Raw genomic sequence first — 18,017 nt, forward strand, 5'->3', positions numbered from 1 at the left:
AAGTAGTGTCAAAGAAGCAATCTCTTCTTGAGCATGTCACAATTAATCTTACTCTTCATTGAACTCCATGTCGAAGGACAATAATTCTGCAAATGTACTTTGATGCAGTCATGTCACATAAAGGCTCATAAATAATTACTCAAATAAGTTGGAAAGCCGGTAAAACAAGGTAACGGCAATTAAACAGGCCAACAATGAAAGCAAAAAAACGAATCCTCTCCTTATAACAAAGAGTAGTTCTGCCTAAACTCAAGTTGTCACTTCAGCCACTGATATTTAAAACAGAGTGGAGTATATTATCAAGTTGAATAATGTTCCAATTAAGCTTTAGATTTCATTCCATCATATATTTGTCACACGTTTTGTCTGTGTGTGTGTGTGTGTATTCAAACAGATACAGAAAACAGCAACAATCATGTTGTAATAAATGTTTAATAAATCCATTTCTTAGAACTGAATTTCAGCAGGTTTTCGTGGGGGAAACTATCAATACATTTTCCCCCATCAATGACACAAAGTCATCAACAAGACAAGCTCATAACAATGGGGAGGCACAGGTAAACACATGGTAAGAATAAGGAACATTTTGTGATGAAAGAAAACTGTAATGGACCGAGATGAGCGGTTTGAGATTTTTTGCGTGTTTGTAACTTGTAAAACATGTAAAACCAGCCCAGCTGAAGAGAGTTGAGCCGTCAGCAGTTCAAAACCAGTGTCTGTAATTATCCCCTTTGTAGCACCAGTAAATATCAGGCACGATTCACTCTGGCTCAAGACGTGTTACTCTTTCCTTCTACAGCCGTGTGCAAAGAGCACAGACTTAAACCTGGTTGGCGATCTCCATTCACAAAGGCTTTGCAATAACACAGCCAGTGGGTGGGCATGCGTTTGCTGCCGCCACATCTGTTTCGGGGTAAAATCAAAGGATAGACATCAATTATCTGGCTGACAGTTGCACAGGATGACAGGCTACCGGTAGACCGAGCAGATCAGGACATCTGTGAGACAGACGGTTTTCTTCGCCAACCCTTCCACATCTTAACCAGTTTCTTGGAGCTGTACGACACGGTCTTCCACAAGCCTAAGGGGGAGGACCAGGATGCACACATCAATAAATAAATTAGAAGAATACATTTTAACCTTTAATACTGAAAAGAAATATCTATGTTCCCCAAAAATGACATTTCATCTCTCAAAAGTGAACAACCATTAATAGGACTGTTTCTAATAGCGAAAGGCCGACAGCGGCAAATGGCCATGAGTTATTTTGGGAAAGCTGCCTTCTTGACAAGAACTATTCCAGAGGAAATATCAATCTATACCTCATTAAAAAATGAAAAAAGCATGTTAAACTGTTCCAAACACCAAACTAGCATAATAGCAACCTGAGTAAAATGCAGGATTCCCCCCCCCCCCCCCAAAACATCAGTCAAAAAGAAAAGCATGCCTACCTGCTGTAGCAATGCCTTTGATACTCTGAGATATACTGGAGGATTTCACGATGGATGAAATACCTGAGGGGGAACAGAGTCATCCAATTAGACATATAATGATATCTCAGCATTCTGCAAAGTAAGGCAAGGTAAATGCCATAAAACCTTCTCACATAACCAGAATCAGTGGATGGAATAAGGAATTATTGTCTGTCTGAATTCATTGATTTGTTTATCATTTTGCTCATTAAATCCAATAATATAGAATATATAAGAAAAATGTCAATAACAAACAGTGGCTGTTTCCACTGTGTGTGTAAAATAAGCTACTTGAAGACTTCCCTTTGGGCTCCGGTTTAGCATCATTCACAAATGTGTCTAAGTATATCTAAAAGTTTGTCATTCTTTCGTCTATTCCACATCCTTTAGTCTGAACCTTGTTGAATGACAGATCCACAGTCTGGGTCCTGAGCGACCTGAAGCAGGATCTCCTCCACGTCTCGGTTTTTTCCTGGAGGATCAACCAGCTTTGTGATCTTTTGCTGCAGGGTCCGAGGCAACGCCATCAGCTGAATAAACTGGCCCTCGGGGCTTTTGTCAACCTGCAGACACAAACATGCTAACATGGCTAGCAGGACCACCATGACTCACATCCACAGGTTTTAACTGAGTGGCCGAGCAACAAATAAATTGAGTGCATTCTTTTTAAGAATATAATGTTAATGCATCCCCCAAACAAATGACAGTAAAACCCCCACAATATTTATACAGAGCAGTCATAACATGATGACCATTGTCAAGTGTAGTGAACAAATTACGGTACTTGTCATAGCACCTGTTTGTGGGACATATTGGGCAGTAAGTAAGGACTTTGTCCTCAAATTAGAAGCAGAAAAAAATGGGCAAGAGTAAGGATTTGAATGAGTTTGACAAGAGATAAATTGTGGATGACTGGGTCAGCACAACTCCAGAACTGCAGCTCTTGTGGGGTTCTGTCCAGTCTGCAGCAGCAGTCAGTCAAAAGTGGTGAACCGGTGACGGAGACAAGGGAGGCCAAGGCTCACTGACGCAAGCGGGGAGCGAAGGATAGCATTTGGCAAAAAGTGAAGGAATTCAAAACTAATAAAACTCCCCACACCTCTTTTTGTATCCTTTCACTGAAACCAAGCAATAACCTCATTACAGCTTTAGAAAGTAATAGCAACAACAGAAATACATTACACAGTATAATAAACTTATTGAACAATTAATTTTAGGGTGCATGCATTGCTAAACATTAAGGGGAGACTGCACTTGGTTGAACCACTGTACTGTGTTGCCCTCTTATTAAGTGAGATTGAGATCATGTCCTTTCTCTACATTGCTGTGTGTGTGTTTTACCTCCAGTTTTTCGAGCTGAGGCTTGTAGACTACTTGAGGACAGTCCTGAAGGATGTTGCTGTATAGGATGCGGAAGTGCTCAATATTGTCTTTGACAATATTGGTCACCTTGGATTTATCCTCTCCAATCACCATTCGGAAATCCCCTTCAGAGAGACAAAAAGAAAACCAAGAGAGTTTTCCTTTTGTATCACAAAGCAAAAAAGTCATGGAATAACATGTTGCAGTTTGTCTTACTTGGTATTGCATGTCCTACAATATTACTATTGCGCCTGTGTAAACTGCTGTGCTGATATTCTGATGATATACTGTACAGCCCTAGTCTTAAAGCACAAGGTAGAACATCAGTTTACTTGTACAGACCTATTCACACGCCATCCAATTTATTCATAACCCTGTTGAGTGATGAGTTATAAATATCATGTACCTAACATGGTACACACACGCATTTGAGCCACGCAGGCCTGACAGCAACTACGGTACATACCGGTACATGGAAAAACACAAGCTTGGATTATTGTTCATGCTACTGAAATGGATTCATGTTTGTTCTTGTGTTTGCAATCAGACAGAGTAGCTACCAGCATACGAAAGACCAGCTATCTGCACGAAAAGTTCTTCTTCACTGAAGCTCTCAGGCAGCATGAGGAAGGAGGCCGTCACCGCACTTTTCAGATTGGCCACCAGAGCAGAACGGAGCTTTCCATTCTCACTCTGCACCAGCATTTTCACCTGCAGGGAAACACATAAAAAAATGTTTTTCTTACATAAAGGGATGCAAACATTTGAGCACATTCCTGTTAAGGAAACACATTTTGTTTATTTAAAATATTTAATTTAACAGGTATAATACTGTTCAAATGTGCAAGACTGAAAAATGCATGCCAGTGGTCAACACTGTATATATTTTAAGCAAGAAAAATGTTTGACTGGTTTGTCAGATAGTATATTGTCCAACAATTAAAAGCACAATAACATTTATACAACTCCAATTTTCATCTGATTGTAATAATACTGACTGGTTTATGAAGGCGTCCAGCAATATACATTGTCTTCCAATGCATCACATCATCTATCAGGGACTCCGTGCTTATCACACCATATTTGATTATCTGTGAAGAAAAGGGGACGGTTGTCAAAGTATGCTTTGTGTTTATTAACACCTAGCCAGCTAAAAATTCTAAACCAATAAAATATCTAGAATATGCATTTTATAGATTTGCATACTTATTTAAATACTTGAAATCCATCCTAAGACACAGCAATTCTTTATTATTTCTGATAACACAAATAGTGAATTTCCAAAACAAATACTAAAATCAGAACAGCTTCAAAAGTGAATTCCTGTAAGAAGCAAATACAATTTTGAGAAAAAAAAATTAAAAAAGGGGGGAAAAACATGAGAAATGTCTTAAGTTGAGGAATGTACATCTTCAGCAAGAGTGAAAGTATTAGCTTCAGGAGGCTGATGTGGAAAAAAGATCGAGAAGCATGAAAACTCCTTTTACCCTTCCATCCATAGGCACCAGTGTGTTGTAGTATACCGAAGCCCCATGGTCATTTTGTATGGAGCTAATGGTTGTGGGACCCAGCAGCTTCAGTATGGAGTAGTGTTTGCGATTTTGCAGCAGATTCATGGTGTGCCATGTCACTGGGTCATCCACCGCAATCACAAAGTCCAGCATATTCTTCTGTATTAATGAGAAAAATCACCCATCATACAATAAATTATCATGCAGCTGCAGTCTAACAAAGCATCAACATTAATGAATTATATTGTGATAACATGGTAATAAATCTGTGCTGGTCAAATTAGACAAAATTAGATAAAATAGAATTTGTCGTTATAAGCACCACATGTCTGATGTAAGGAAGAAAACAATTTGGACACAGTGCCTGCATGTGTGTGTGTGTGTGTGTGCATGTGTATATAGAACATTCTGTATGAGTATTGGTTCAAATATAGTGACAACATTAAAAGTTCAGTGACATCAAAATAAGCATGAAATGACTTTCTTAGTTGTTAAAAAAAAATCAAATATCCATAATAATATAGTAAGTGATATTAGTTTATTGCCAACATCCTCATATTTGAGCATAATTATTTTAAAAAAATGTGAATAATGTCTCCTTTTTTTTATTATTTACACATTGGACTGAATTTATGTTTCCAAGCATGCGGAGTTTAGAATACTAACAAACAGAGTTTAGAAATGGGCAGAACAGGTTTACTAACCTCCATTTGACCTTGGTTGGTCCCGTGTTGTTTAAAAACACCCGATCCATAGGCGAAAGCTACACTGATGTCCTGGGGAAACTGTGACAAAATCCGCCTGTAGAGAACACCGGTGTTGTGCAAAGCGGGGACCGTCATTATGAACTCCCGACTATACGTTCTCCAGTGATAGCATAAGCTTTATGAGCTAAATAACTGATTAAATAACTTATACAATGACGTTCCGCCGAAATAAAACAACAGATACATTCCGGAGTCTATAGATCAATGACACTAAACAACAACAACAACAACAACAACAACCACTAAAATGACTACATCTATCGCTCTAAACCTGAAACTCAGGTTAGCGCTTTGCTTGACAGGCGAGGGAAATATACGTCACACAAGCCTCATAGTTACTAGAGGCTCATGGGAAAACGAGTCATCTATGGAAGGTAATAAAAAATTAAAAAAAAGTTAAGAGAACGATTTTGCCAGGTATTGCTAACGTAGATAACAACATTCGTGTGGTCGTTAAATTTACATTGAGATACTTTAAAAATAAACCGCAGTTAATTTCAGCAGCTCCGACTTTAACCAGCAGAGGGCGGGTTCAGCCACGTCCAGCCAATGAGAACATGCAACGGATGCAATGAGGTAATGCGTGAGTTCTGTCTGTCTCTCTCACCCACATAACAGCCAAAGAAAACACCACCCACTGTGGTTACTTTAGTGATTTCATTTTCCCTGTAAATACATTTATTCTTTCACCTATTACCTTCTGACTTTTTATTTTCAATAAACAATAAAGACAAAGGTGATGGTTTTGGATTTTAGAAAGGGGTGGGGTGGGGGGATTCCAAACCAGCCCCTGTCACCATACCTGGTTCACCTCGGGGGGCAGGAGGGGTCAAAGGCATCTTGTACTTCCTTCCTTAGATGCTTGTGATCCAGACTGTGGGATGGATGGATGGATGGATGGGGTATCCAGGAGGGGTGAACTTCCTTCCTTTTTCACTTTCATCGCTGTCTATAGTTTATTATTCGTAAGTTATCAACCAAAGAAGATGCCGTAAAAAAGATTGGATAGCAAGAGCTCACCTGAGAATAAAACTCTCCCATGTGCACATATGACATGTATGAGTGCAAACATAGATGAAGCACGTGCACACGCTGCACTAACCAGGAGAATCTTTTCAGCATTTGCGCGCTTGTTGCCATGGTGATTGCAATGGATGCCCATGCCTGGTATAAAAGAACATCAAAAGAGGCTACACCATTCCACACACACACACACACATGCTTCTGCAGATGCACAGCTGTTCCAGTCCAGTGTCGTGAGCAGGGAAGCCAAAAATATTCATAATGTGGGAGTCAGAAGCAGATGAAAGCTGAACTAAAAGGTTATTTGAGGTCAAGTGAGTCACTGTGTGACAGCATTAAAATTAACAGCATACTTGAGGGTCCCAACACATCATTTAATCTTAGATTGGAACTGATTGCAAATTTTAGCTTGAATATTCTGTATGTAAGACAACAAGCAGGAGCATAATAACAGTATCTGTGTGTACTGTAAATTGTACGAGTTACATTTCAACCCTGGTGTTCTATTGAAGGATGGAAAAAATATCACCAAAAGAAAATTCTTTCATTCTATAATATTTACAGAACAGACAATATAACGAGAAGAATTCTGTGACTTTAATGTCTCCATTGCTGCTGTTTAATAAAAGGCACTGGAGTGCTGAGATTCATATTTATTTTGAATATTACTTTAGTATTTGTGCTTAAAGAAGTTATTTTCCATGTATACTGTTCTCTCCAATTAATCTATTTTGAATTGAAAGAGTTGTCTGGAAGTGACTGGTCGCATTTTAAAGACCGTGGCAGCAGTTCATTTGAAAGACAGACTCAGTTTTCCACCGTTACACACAGTAGTTGTGTTCAATCCTTGGGTGAGATACCCTTTGTCATATTGCCGTTGTGTTTCTGCTCGCTTTTTGCTGTGCTACCGCCGTCATTGCTGCTGTTTGGACACCACCTCCTCAGTGCCATCTTCATCCACATGCAGGACTGTTGTAGTTACCATTATCACTTTCAAATCTCTTCTGCAACTGAGTTTTTGCATCTTTGTGGTGATTCTGAGCTTTGTCATGCACCATTGCCATGATTTCTTCTGATAATTCCGTCTTGCATCTTTTGCTTCAGCTCGGTGTCTGCTCATTGTAGTGTTGATTTCATTTTTACTTGTTACCAACGCAGTTTTGAGTCTTGTATTGTGCCTTGTGCCTATAAACATGAACATCACCTAGACCTAAGGCAACATATTAGTCTCCTCCCCCGAGTGTTTGCTGTATGAGTCCATCCATGTGAAGGGCATCCAAACATAGTTAAGATGTGTATTGAGTGTTGTGTGGGTGTTTTAATCTTGGAGCGGTCCATCCACACATAGCTGTTAAAGTTCATTGAGAGAGTTATCATTTATAATCGCTGAACTGAATCTACTCCAGGCCCTAACGCAGTTTCACGGGCAAGGATTGACGTTTTAATATAATTTATTTTATTTTTTTCCTGATGTTTCCGAACAATGAATAATCAGAATAATCTGTTCCAGCCAGTTAGAAAAGAAGAAGCCTCTTGAATAAGAGGTGAAACATCTCCAACCAACCTTAAGCAAGTCCTTTTGACTCTTTTTTTTTTGGGGGGGGGGGGCTTTTCTTGATTTACCTCGACCTAGATGACCGAGAACCTCAAAACTCATTTCTGGTGAGGACACTGAGGATGTAGCAAGTATAACTCCATGTCATGGGCAGATGCCAGATGAGCACAGAACTCTGGTGTCAGATATCGCAAGGATTATTAAAATCGAGCCGGTGAAGTCACAGAACGGTTTAACCCTCGCATATTTACCCACATACACACTCATTGACAGCAAATCTCCCAAAGCAGCTTTCCTGTGCATGTGCATGTGCATGTGCATGTGGCCATGTTGATTTGAGTCTGAGCTTAGAGCATACACACTTGTGTTAACAGATGAGCAATGCCCATGTGACTGTTTTCCCCTTGTATTTGTGTGTCATTATCCTATTTCCTCCAATGCAGTAGTGGAAAATAACAAGCTCTCATCTTCAATCTACATCAACACCACAGTCGACACACACTAAAATGAAAAGAGCGGAGGAAACAGGTTTGAGGGCGATTAACCTTCTCGGTTAAAAGACGTTTGCTAAAGCAAATTACCGGTATGCATCTTGTAAAATTTAGCAGCATATTACTGAGCCTCCTCTGGAAATGGCGACTTTTTTGCGTGCATAATTTTATGCACACATGTATTATATAATGGCTGTTTGCAAACGTGCTTGTGTGTCATGAAACATGTAGGACAGGATGAGCTTAGTATGTCACTCCAGTTCACACTGCAGCTCTCTGAGTCACTCCAGCTATAGTAAGGTTGACTAAACACACACACACACACACACAACACCACTGCCTCTCCCACTGAACTTGTGTGTTTGTTACTTGTTGCAAATATACATGCACTGTATGTAAACAAATCAGTTTTTAGGACTTAACACATTAATTCATTTATATATTAAAAAAAAAAAGATTTGTAATGCAACTCCTCTGAAAATGATGATATTGTCCTGCTTTACCTATTGCAGTTCGAGCCTTATTCACATCCACATACAAATCACTATGGACAGAACAATGAGGAAAAATTGACGTTGGACTGTACAGTTTTGTTTCTGCTGCAGACTTCATTAAGTTCATCAACGCTCCGTCATTGTAGATTTGCTGAAACACCCTTGAGACCTTATTCTACAAATGTTGCATCATCAATCACTGCCCTGGTATAGTCAGGCATAGTCGTGTTTTTAATATTTTTTTGCATATCTGAGTTTACTGGGATCATTTCTGAAAGAAAAAAAAAAGTGGTGTAAATGGGGCTTAAAGTGTCCATACTGTAGGTGTGAATGTGAGTGTTTTCTGTCTCTGTGTTGGATCTATGGCGAAGAGATTTAAAAGTACAACTTGAGGCTGAACTGTAAAGTCCTTATAGGGGTGAATAAAAACTGTGCTGTTGGCCAGATTGGCTGCAGAAAAAAAAAATCCAAATAATTTGTCACTCGAAAAAATAGCTATCTGAGATACAAGGGAGATATGTTCACAAGTGCTGCTGAGTGAATCTGAACAGAAGCTCTTCAAGAGTGTAAAGGTCAAGCAATACATTTCTATCAAATAAGATGGTATCATTAGCAATCCCATCAGCCCAGAAGGATGATTCAAGAAATCTTAGTTCACGATGCTGAATCAGTCCAATCTCATTCACGGAAAGAGAAATGTCCAAGCTACATGCATTGCAGAGCAGTTTCCCATTGAAGCCATGATGGAGGCTCACTTTGCTTTACCCCCGTAGCTGCTCTCTTCCACTGCTGTTTGCTTAAAAAGAGCTGTTCCCCTCAATGTGGTTCAGATGTGTGTGCCATTTTCATCCTGCTGGAATAGTCTTCTATTTCCTGTCATCAGTTGACCATTTTGTTCTTTTTTCTGAGCCTGAAGTAAGCCGTTGCTGCTGCTGCTGCTGGCATTTAGGATTTGTACTTCATGCCTGACTTCATAATGAAGCCCAGAATAAGATATTTTTCAAGAATAAATTGTTAAAGAGACACAGAAACAAATGATGTAGAGTGGCAGAGAAAAGCATCTTCCTGTATCTACATAGCCAAAAGGAATGCATGAATTTGCATATGTGGTTTTCTGCTTGTGAACAAGCAGAAAACCACATATGCAAGTGGTCTACCACATATGCAAGTGGTCTACATGAAGGCCTCTAACATTACACAATGTTATCATGCTGTCTGACTGCCCCCTCTCTGTCTATGTCGATCTCCTGCTCTGTCCGTCCATGTTGTTCAATATGACAAATGCAGCTCGCCTTTTAATGTCATATTAATGGCATGAGCAAATTCTCATGGGGAGGAGGGGGTTGTTCGCTAAAAATGTGCCACGATTGTCGTATGCATGAGCCCTAAGTGGTGGGCGAAAGGATGCAGGGAAGAGAAAGGAGGTTTGAAAAAAAAAAAATGGATGGATGGAAGGATGGTGGGGCTTGCAGAGCGGGTTGGATGGGGTAAACTCCCCCTCATGCACGCAGGAAACCCCTTCCAGTGGTTGCGCACGGCACCCAGTGTTACAAGGCTGCAGCACGACACATGAACGTAGGTAGTGATGTAGGACGATGATGACAGGAGGAGGAGGAGGAGCAGGAGGAGGAGGAGGCAAGGCGGGCGGGGTGGAGATGGCATGCGGAGTGAGCGAGCGAGCGAGAGGCACAGGGCAGCAGGAGTAGGAGAGAGTGAGAGGGTGAAATCATAGCAGAGAGAGCATCTCTTGAGTGCATTTGGCTTGCGGCAGCTTAGGAGGCAGGGAGGCAGAGTTGAGGTGGGGAGAGCGGCATCACCTCTCTGAAGGGCACGACAACACCTCTCTCTCTCTCTCTCTCCTCACAGACACACACTTTCACGTCACAAATGCATTTGTGAGGAGGCGTGAGGCTCAGGAGGAACACCGCCACCACGTACACCACAGTTTCGCTGGCTGAGCTGCGCTTTGGAGAGCTGTCTCTTCAAGACTGGACCAGAGCCGTAGCCATCGCTTCATCCATTCCGGCGTTTCTGCTTTCCATTCCTCCGACACAGGAGCTGCTTCACCCTTCCTTTCACCCATCGGACCGATCGACTCTCTCTTTCTCATTCGTCTAACCTCTGGTCTGTCTGTGCCGAGCGCTGCCTTTCGCTGCTTTCAATCCATCCACAGCCAAAGAATCGAGACGGACGTTTGCGGAGCAGCCAAGCGACCCACTGAGATATCCACCTTTCCACTGCAATCATGAACTTCCTCCGCCGCCGTCTTTCGGACAGCAGCTTCATGTCCAATCTGCCCAATGGCTACATGGCAGATCTACAGAGGCCCGATCCATCTGCTCCTGCTGTCCCGACTGCCTCCTCACCTTCCCAGCAAGGTGCAGCGCCAGCCATGACGTCCGGCCCTGCCCTGTCTCCAACCAAAGCTCCAGCGGCATCCCAGGCACCAGCCAGCTCCCCCGCATCTCAGGAGCGGCGGCCGAGCCAGCAGGCACAGCAGCCTCAGCAGAGCCAGTCCTCCACCTCCTCCGGTGGGTCTTCCAGCTTCTTCAGCTCCTTCAGCTCCATCACCAATGTGGTGAAGCAGACCGCGGCGTCTGCTGCTGGCTTTGTGGAGCAGTCCGCTCCATCTCCCTCTCTCTCTAAGAGGTTCAAGCTCCTGTTGGTCATCGATGAGCCACAGCACGAGTGGTGAGTGTTCAAATGCAAATGAGTTCAGTGATCCACTGGGTTTTATCCAGTTGACTCATGGGAAGTGGAAGCAGTCGATGGCCATGCTAACTGGCTCACTGTCAGAGTTTTCTGGATGCGGGACAAAATTGGAATAAAATTAAATACAAATCTAATTTACAAGCCTCAAGGAGCATATGTTTTTGTGTGCAATGGCCTATTGCTGATTGATTGGTTTTAATCTTGTAGTTGGATTTCAAAAGGAGCTTATTGCATCCATTGGTCTTATTTTTTTTGTGTTTTGATTTCAATCTGAGTCTTGGTATTAAGCCTTACTCTCACTCTCTCACTGAATCAGCTCCCAAAATAGAAATGGCTCTGTTAATCTAAACAGACAGGACAGCTTTTATCTGGGGTTTGGACTCACACATCACATCCCACCACCCAACACTGTTACCTTGCCTATGAATTGCTTGTTTATTTGAGCCTGATTGCTAACATTTGCAATGCAAGCTTGTGTATGTATGTGTTTATTAGAGATTTAAGAGAAGGCGTTTCTGACCCTTTGCAGCACAAGTTGAATTGTAGGCTATTATACTTATGCTATCAACTCATATATCAAATGCTGGCATACACGTGAATGGAGCAGTGAATAAAACATCACCAACTACGAGGGAAATTGAAGCCCCCAGCTCTGTAATAATAATCTCATTCAACCTTCTTTTTTTTCCTGTTCCTGCAAATCACATTTACAGGCTATTAAGATTTTCTGCGTGGATGTTGAGGATAGATTTTACAGTCGATCATCGCTGCCATTATCTGTTTGTTGCTTTATCTCGCCAGCTACTGGATGGATATGCAATAAAGTGGTGGCAGCACAATACAATTCTGACCTTTTGAGTGGAATGGACATTCAAGGATGTTTGCAGAGGGCACTTACTGTTTTGTATCCTACATAAAACGGATTATTGTAGCACACAAAATGCATGCTAAAAAGCAATGCAACACAAGTGGAAGTGGACTCTCATTAGAGATTGTTGCACAGTCCAACATCATGAATAGAACGGCAAGTGTTAGAGCCAACAGGGATGAGATGGCAGCTCTACATTAATGTAATCCTGACTCTCTTGCTGTGAGTGTTTTGGTGATTCAGGGCTGAATGGCTGCCACCATTGTGATTTGGTGAAGTCTGACTGTGAGCCCAAAAAAGAGCTGTAGTAAGTGGCTTTACAGAGTGCATTTAAATCTAATGTAATAACCACACGTGAGAATAACATCTATATCTGGCTAAAATATGATTTTCCATCACTGATCATTTGACGGCATGCTGTGAAATCTGAATTGAAGTTGATAAAGAGGGTTTTGAGGGTTTTGAGTTCACCACTACATCCTTCCATTGGCCAAATACAAATTGCTGCACATAACCAGAAGAAAACAAAATGTTTCAGACGTGTTTGTGAATGATGTCAGACATTAATGTCCAAGTAAAGAACACAGAGAAGACATTTCTCAATGTACAATGTACCTTCTCAGGTCCAGAGCCAAGAAAGAGATTTTAGGAAATTTAATAAGAGCATTGTCCCCCCCATGTTGTTTGTAAACAATATTTCCATCTAAGGACTGAATATTAATGATTCGTTGGGTGAGACCAGACAGAGTTTCCTTTTGGTCAAACAGGATTTCTGACAAATGTTATAGATTTTTTTCACTCAGAAACTAGTGAGACTAAATACACAAAAAATAATAATTATGTAGAAACCAGCAAATGGCTCTGGTAATTCCTTCTGTGTGAGGATTCTGTGTGAGGTTCCCACCAGGGCTGTATTATGATGAATCAAAAATTAATGGACATGTCTTTTTCACAGTACTGCTATGTCCACACAGAAAAAAATAAGAAGTTGGATAGCATCAGCCTGAAACCAGACTTCAGATGACTCATCCTCATGAAAGTGTTTTTATACCCTAATTTGATTTTAATAATTCTTCCTCTCCTAGCCTTAAATTCCTCAGTCTAACTTTTCTATTCATAAATCCATCTAAACATGTTGATGCAGATTAAATTACCATTCAATGTGCATTAGACGTGTTTTGTTAATTGAGGGAAACTACGTATTACAATCATACTTTAACCCTGGCTTCCCCTTTAGATACAGGTATCACCAGTGTGTATTTGACAGCTCATTCTCTGTGCTTGTTGTCCCATTTAAAGAGATCCTGTGTTTGATGTAGGCCTTACGTAAACAGCTCCAGTCCTCCAAGGCCTTTCAAGGTGATGTCAGCAAGGGGGGGCGGGGGGATATGGAGGGAGAAAATGTGGGAATCTCCCTTCATTGCTTTCACTTTCTTCTTTGTTGGCTCACCCTTTCTCCATGCATGTTTTTTCTGTCTCTCCTATCTGTGCTGCCGCTCAGGCTGCAAAGAAAGTGCTCGGGGTTGATGATGTGATACAGTAATGAGAAGAGACATGGTGATTCAGCACTTTCAGCCCAAAGGCCACATCGGCTCCCTTTCCTTTGCTCTCTATCTGTCTCCATCTTTTAAAATGTTCCTCATCTTTTTCAACTCTCTTTTTGAATATACCGGATAGCAAATATCCCTGAGTCTATTTTCATGTTGACTTTTTGGTATGACTCATTTTGCTGGTGTGACCACAGCCTCATGCACAGCCGCATGCTCAGTGACACAGGTCTCGATGGTGAACGTCACCCAGTTGCCCCGCAGATAAAATGTGTGCTTAAACTGCAGCTTTGTGTTTGAAACCCATGCTGGTAGCTGACAAATGTCATCATTTAGCTTCTTCAAAGGCAAAATGGGGATATAGCATGTAATTTGCACCCACGCACTAACTGGCTCGGACCCATTGTTATGAATGGAATGATTACATTTCCAAAATTTAGTACACATGGATTATCTGGTCTAGTCTAGCACATATACCTCTTGAATTGCCCTAAATGTAACAGGAAGTCTGCCATTTTGAATGTTGTGGCCATTTCTGATCCTGTTTGGAATTAGCAGTATTTTAACAAACAAATCCCAAGTTTACACGTTAACAGACACCAATTATCACTGACATCAGCAAAGTAATTAATATTTGTGAGTTGACTGAATTATATGCATGATATGCATATAATTCCTCTGTGGAGGAACCTGCTGATACCCAACAAGTGCTTACTCCCACGAGAGTGACCTATTAGTGAATGGAAATCTGTGGCACTACTGAGTACATGTCAATACTGAATGATTAATAACTAGCATTAAGAAAAGCTTTATAACCCTGAGACCTGGGCAAAAAGGTTCAGAGAAACACTTTTAGCTAATTAAATGGGACAGGATGGAAAATCTCCCCTCTTCATGGTATGTTGGGAAATGATTTTTTTCCTCTTTTTTCCACCTCTCTCTTCTCTTGTAGACATTTTGTTGGGACAAGCACCTACTGTTTGTACGATCTTTAATCAACTCCTGAACAGGATGAAGGGTGGGTGGGCTATAGAATGTCCTTGACGTTGGTCAGATCACCATGGTAACTGATGCTACACAAAAAAAACATTATTGCCCTTTCTCTGATTCTTTATCAGAATCGGAGCATACATACAATACAGATTCTCAGCTGAAGCATTTTTAATGTGCAGCGGACTTAATGTAGAAACAAGAAATAATCTGGTAAGATAAAATCTATTAACTCAAATTTACACAATTGTAATTTTTCTACATTGATAAAGTGTGATAAAAAAATTTACTTAGCACATTCTCTTATATAGTTTCTTGTTATGTACTTATGTACCTTTTTATAAGGAGTGTGGACTGTGTGTCATCTCAAGTTAATTATTTACCTGAAATCTGAGTTAAGTATTTACCCGTCTCCCCCAGTTAACCACATGCATTAAACTGAAAGAATGCAGACTACAGTATATTTTCATGTGCAATGCATAGCTTTTGAAATTAAGGTGACAACTTTCCTGACACAATGGCTAAAATATTCCCAGAATAAGACGCAAACCTCAAATAAATATATTTTGTCTCTCTTCGGTTTTATTGAGACAAAAGCCACAGAAATCGCTACATTGAAAATAGCATTACAAAAACAGAGCAGACACACATGCATAGACACAGAAACTAACTACCACAAACAGAGGACACACACAGGCACACAAATACCACTAGTCAAATAATACACAACTCTGCAGCCTTTAAATATTGACATGTATTAATTATTCAATTCTACCTAATAATCTACCTAACTTTATAGGCATGGCTTTTCTCAATGGTTAATCACAGACTGGGTAATTAATCTCCAGTAGAATGATGGTAGAGGAGAAACAATTAATATCATAGATAAGGCAGGACAAACAAATATAAAAAAAACTAATAATAAACCTCATCATCAATATGGCAACAACAACATTGTATTTGTCATCCCAAACACCCACAGATCTAAAAATACAAATAAATAAAAGAAAACTATACAAAGAGACACATGGTACATCACTTCTTTCCTTGTTGCTATGGAAACATACTAATTAGTTTGTTTTTCATCTGAAAAGCATGCACACATTACGAGCTGTATGTTTAACAAAATTATTGCACAGTTTCACTCTGTAAAAGAGGCTTAGTAATTTTGGTGTATGATAAACTGAATTAAATGGGAAATGCATTCCATTATCTTAATATCATGATTAAATCTTTAGCAAGTACATTAATAAAAAGAAAAGCAGTACAGCTACCAGTGGTACGTTGATAGAGCAGTAATGTAGTGCGGCTACAAGGTAGTTTACGCCGATGGTTTGGACATGTGACATGCAGCGGGTTAAAACCAGACATTTTTACTTGATCCAAGAAAAAAAAACAAGGGAAAAATGACCAGTTTGAAAATGGATGAATGTCACAGATTTTCTCTTGTTCCACTTGCATTCTTACTGCTCATATGAGGGTCCCATGATAATCTGTTTTCCTTGTGGCTAACCAGTTTATGGCATTAAAACACTAAATGTGCTGAAGGTACACATAATTTGATCTGCTCAGCAACATTGCAATTCAATAAGCTGACTTGGCAAGTGGTTTCCCCCTGAGCCAGTCTTTTGTGTACTCAAGGCTCTGTACAGCTCAACAAAGCACCTATCTAATGCATATACCTGTAGGTATCAGGGGGGTATGATTCAGCACAGGCCTCCAAAACGAATTCTCGAGATTTACTCAGGTGGAAAGTAAATGGACAGGAATGCCATAAATCTGTATCTCTTTTGTCTGCGAGCTGTGAGGATGTGAGGAGGAGAGGAGAGGCCTTTGTTTGTCCCCCATTAAGCTGTGGAATCAGATGTGTCTGACAGAAAGTCGAAGCGGAGAGTAAAATGGGAAAATAGAGAAAAGAATAGATACTGGACAGAGAAGAGACATCGAGAGAGAGAGAGAGAGAGAGGTCCATTATCAATAGCTACAATAGCTATCAATAGCTACCAATTATGTCTCCAGGCATTTTGTCCCCTGGTAACAATCCAGAGCAGCTCAGTGTCTGCTGCCTTCGCCATCCTCACTCTATCGACGTTCAAACTGTAGGAGAGGCTTCAGTCCATCAAAGGATCAGATAAACCCAAAGCCAGTCTGAGTCACTGACTCACCGCTGACTCATCGCAGAGGTGTTACTTAGTCATTGGTTGAAAGACAGGACCGTGGTTTACATGTGATTTACACACATAGTACAAGACAATTCCTATGCTTGGAATATGCATCTCAAAATACATTTTCCTTTTTAGACATCCGGCCATAAAGGATTTTAAAACACAAAGACCTCCGGTTCAAAGGAATTGGAACATTTTCCTGAAGTGTCACTGATGAACTAAACATTAAAGGACTGCCCACCTTTGTCTGATCTATGTTGAGGTGATTTGGTATCACATTGATGGATCCAGTATTGTCACATATCCTGTCCAGGATATCTCCTATCAATAAAATAGACAACAGCAGCGGGACATGATAAGCTTTCACTGGCGCAGTGTAATATTCATCAGTTAAAGTGTATTGTGAAAGAGGAAGTAGTTTCAGTCATGAAAACAGCTGTGACCTTGGTTGTGCACCGTTTGTCATCACGTCCTGCAGCATGGAGTATTGGATGGCTACACCAGAGAGGACATAAAACACTGCATGCAAACAGGGGAAGCACAGACCCTGTAATGGTATAAATACAGAAACTATCAAGATAGAGTCTGTTCTTCTTAGACATATTTTAAAACCCAAGCTAAAATTATATCTTCTGATGATTTTGTCCACATTTAAACTTAAATTCAGCAGAAACTGAGGGGACCAGCAGAATCTAGCTGAGACTTTAAATTCAGTGGGTCCTGACTGGCTGACCAAGCGTTCAGGATTTTAGCCAATGGCCACATGGAATCCAACAATAATTCCCAGAGGTCTTAGATGGCTCACTTGTCCATATGGTTTGAGGTGCCACTGAGTATTTTGGCAGGAAATACAGCAGCTGACACAAACAGAGATGCATGAAACTGAACTGCTTGTGAGGTTCTTAGACAAAATATATGCTGTACTGCTCCAACTCCTGTGAAAGGTGATGGTGAAGAGAATACTACTCTTTTACTTACTGCTTTTACTGCTTCATATACTTGCACACACCACCATAGTTTGGATCTTGTTCTTCTAATGTAAATCTACTGCTAGATAAGG

General features: G+C 40.6%; 2 protein-coding genes across 2 annotated transcripts in view; one reads left to right on the plus strand and one right to left on the minus strand.

Moving 5' to 3' along the window:
* Positions 1–416: 416 nt before the first annotated feature.
* tamm41 (TAM41 mitochondrial translocator assembly and maintenance homolog) lies at positions 417–5,400 on the minus strand. The gene is made up of 8 exons (XM_068742525.1): positions 5,050–5,400; positions 4,322–4,504; positions 3,833–3,925; positions 3,395–3,545; positions 2,814–2,959; positions 1,870–2,035; positions 1,452–1,514; positions 417–1,081 (listed from the first exon to the last, which is right to left on the minus strand). The coding sequence occupies exons 1-8, from the start codon at positions 5,185–5,187 to the stop codon at positions 990–992; spliced, it is 1,032 nt and encodes a 343-aa protein (XP_068598626.1). The 5' UTR covers positions 5,188–5,400; the 3' UTR covers positions 417–989.
* A 5,520-nt stretch (positions 5,401–10,920) lies between these two features.
* syn2b (synapsin IIb) overlaps positions 10,921–18,017 on the plus strand; it is a 42,143-nt gene continuing 35,046 nt past the window's right edge. Inside the window, exon 1 of the mRNA XM_068741966.1 lies at positions 10,921–11,366. Coding sequence (XP_068598067.1) covers positions 10,921–11,366 — 446 coding nt within the window. The remainder of the gene's footprint in view (positions 11,367–18,017) is intronic.

Source organism: Brachionichthys hirsutus, chromosome 8 (assembly GCF_040956055.1).
Source record: "Brachionichthys hirsutus isolate HB-005 chromosome 8, CSIRO-AGI_Bhir_v1, whole genome shotgun sequence".
In the NCBI taxonomy this organism is placed as follows: Eukaryota; Metazoa; Chordata; class Actinopteri; order Lophiiformes; family Brachionichthyidae; genus Brachionichthys; species Brachionichthys hirsutus.

Bases quoted from the DNA above. Each gene is read 5' to 3' on its own strand.
- tamm41 (XM_068742525.1), bottom strand. From the start codon at position 5,187: ATGACGGTCCCCGCTTTGCACAACACCGGTGTTCTCTACAGGCGGATT. The intron at 4,505-5,049 runs GTTAGTAAACCT...TCATTAATACAG, and splicing joins CCAACCAAGGTCAAATGGAG to AAGAATATGCTGGACTTTGT. The intron at 1,515-1,869 runs GTTCAGACTAAA...GTTCCCCCTCAG, and splicing joins TGGATCTGTCATTCAACAAG to GTATTTCATCCATCGTGAAA.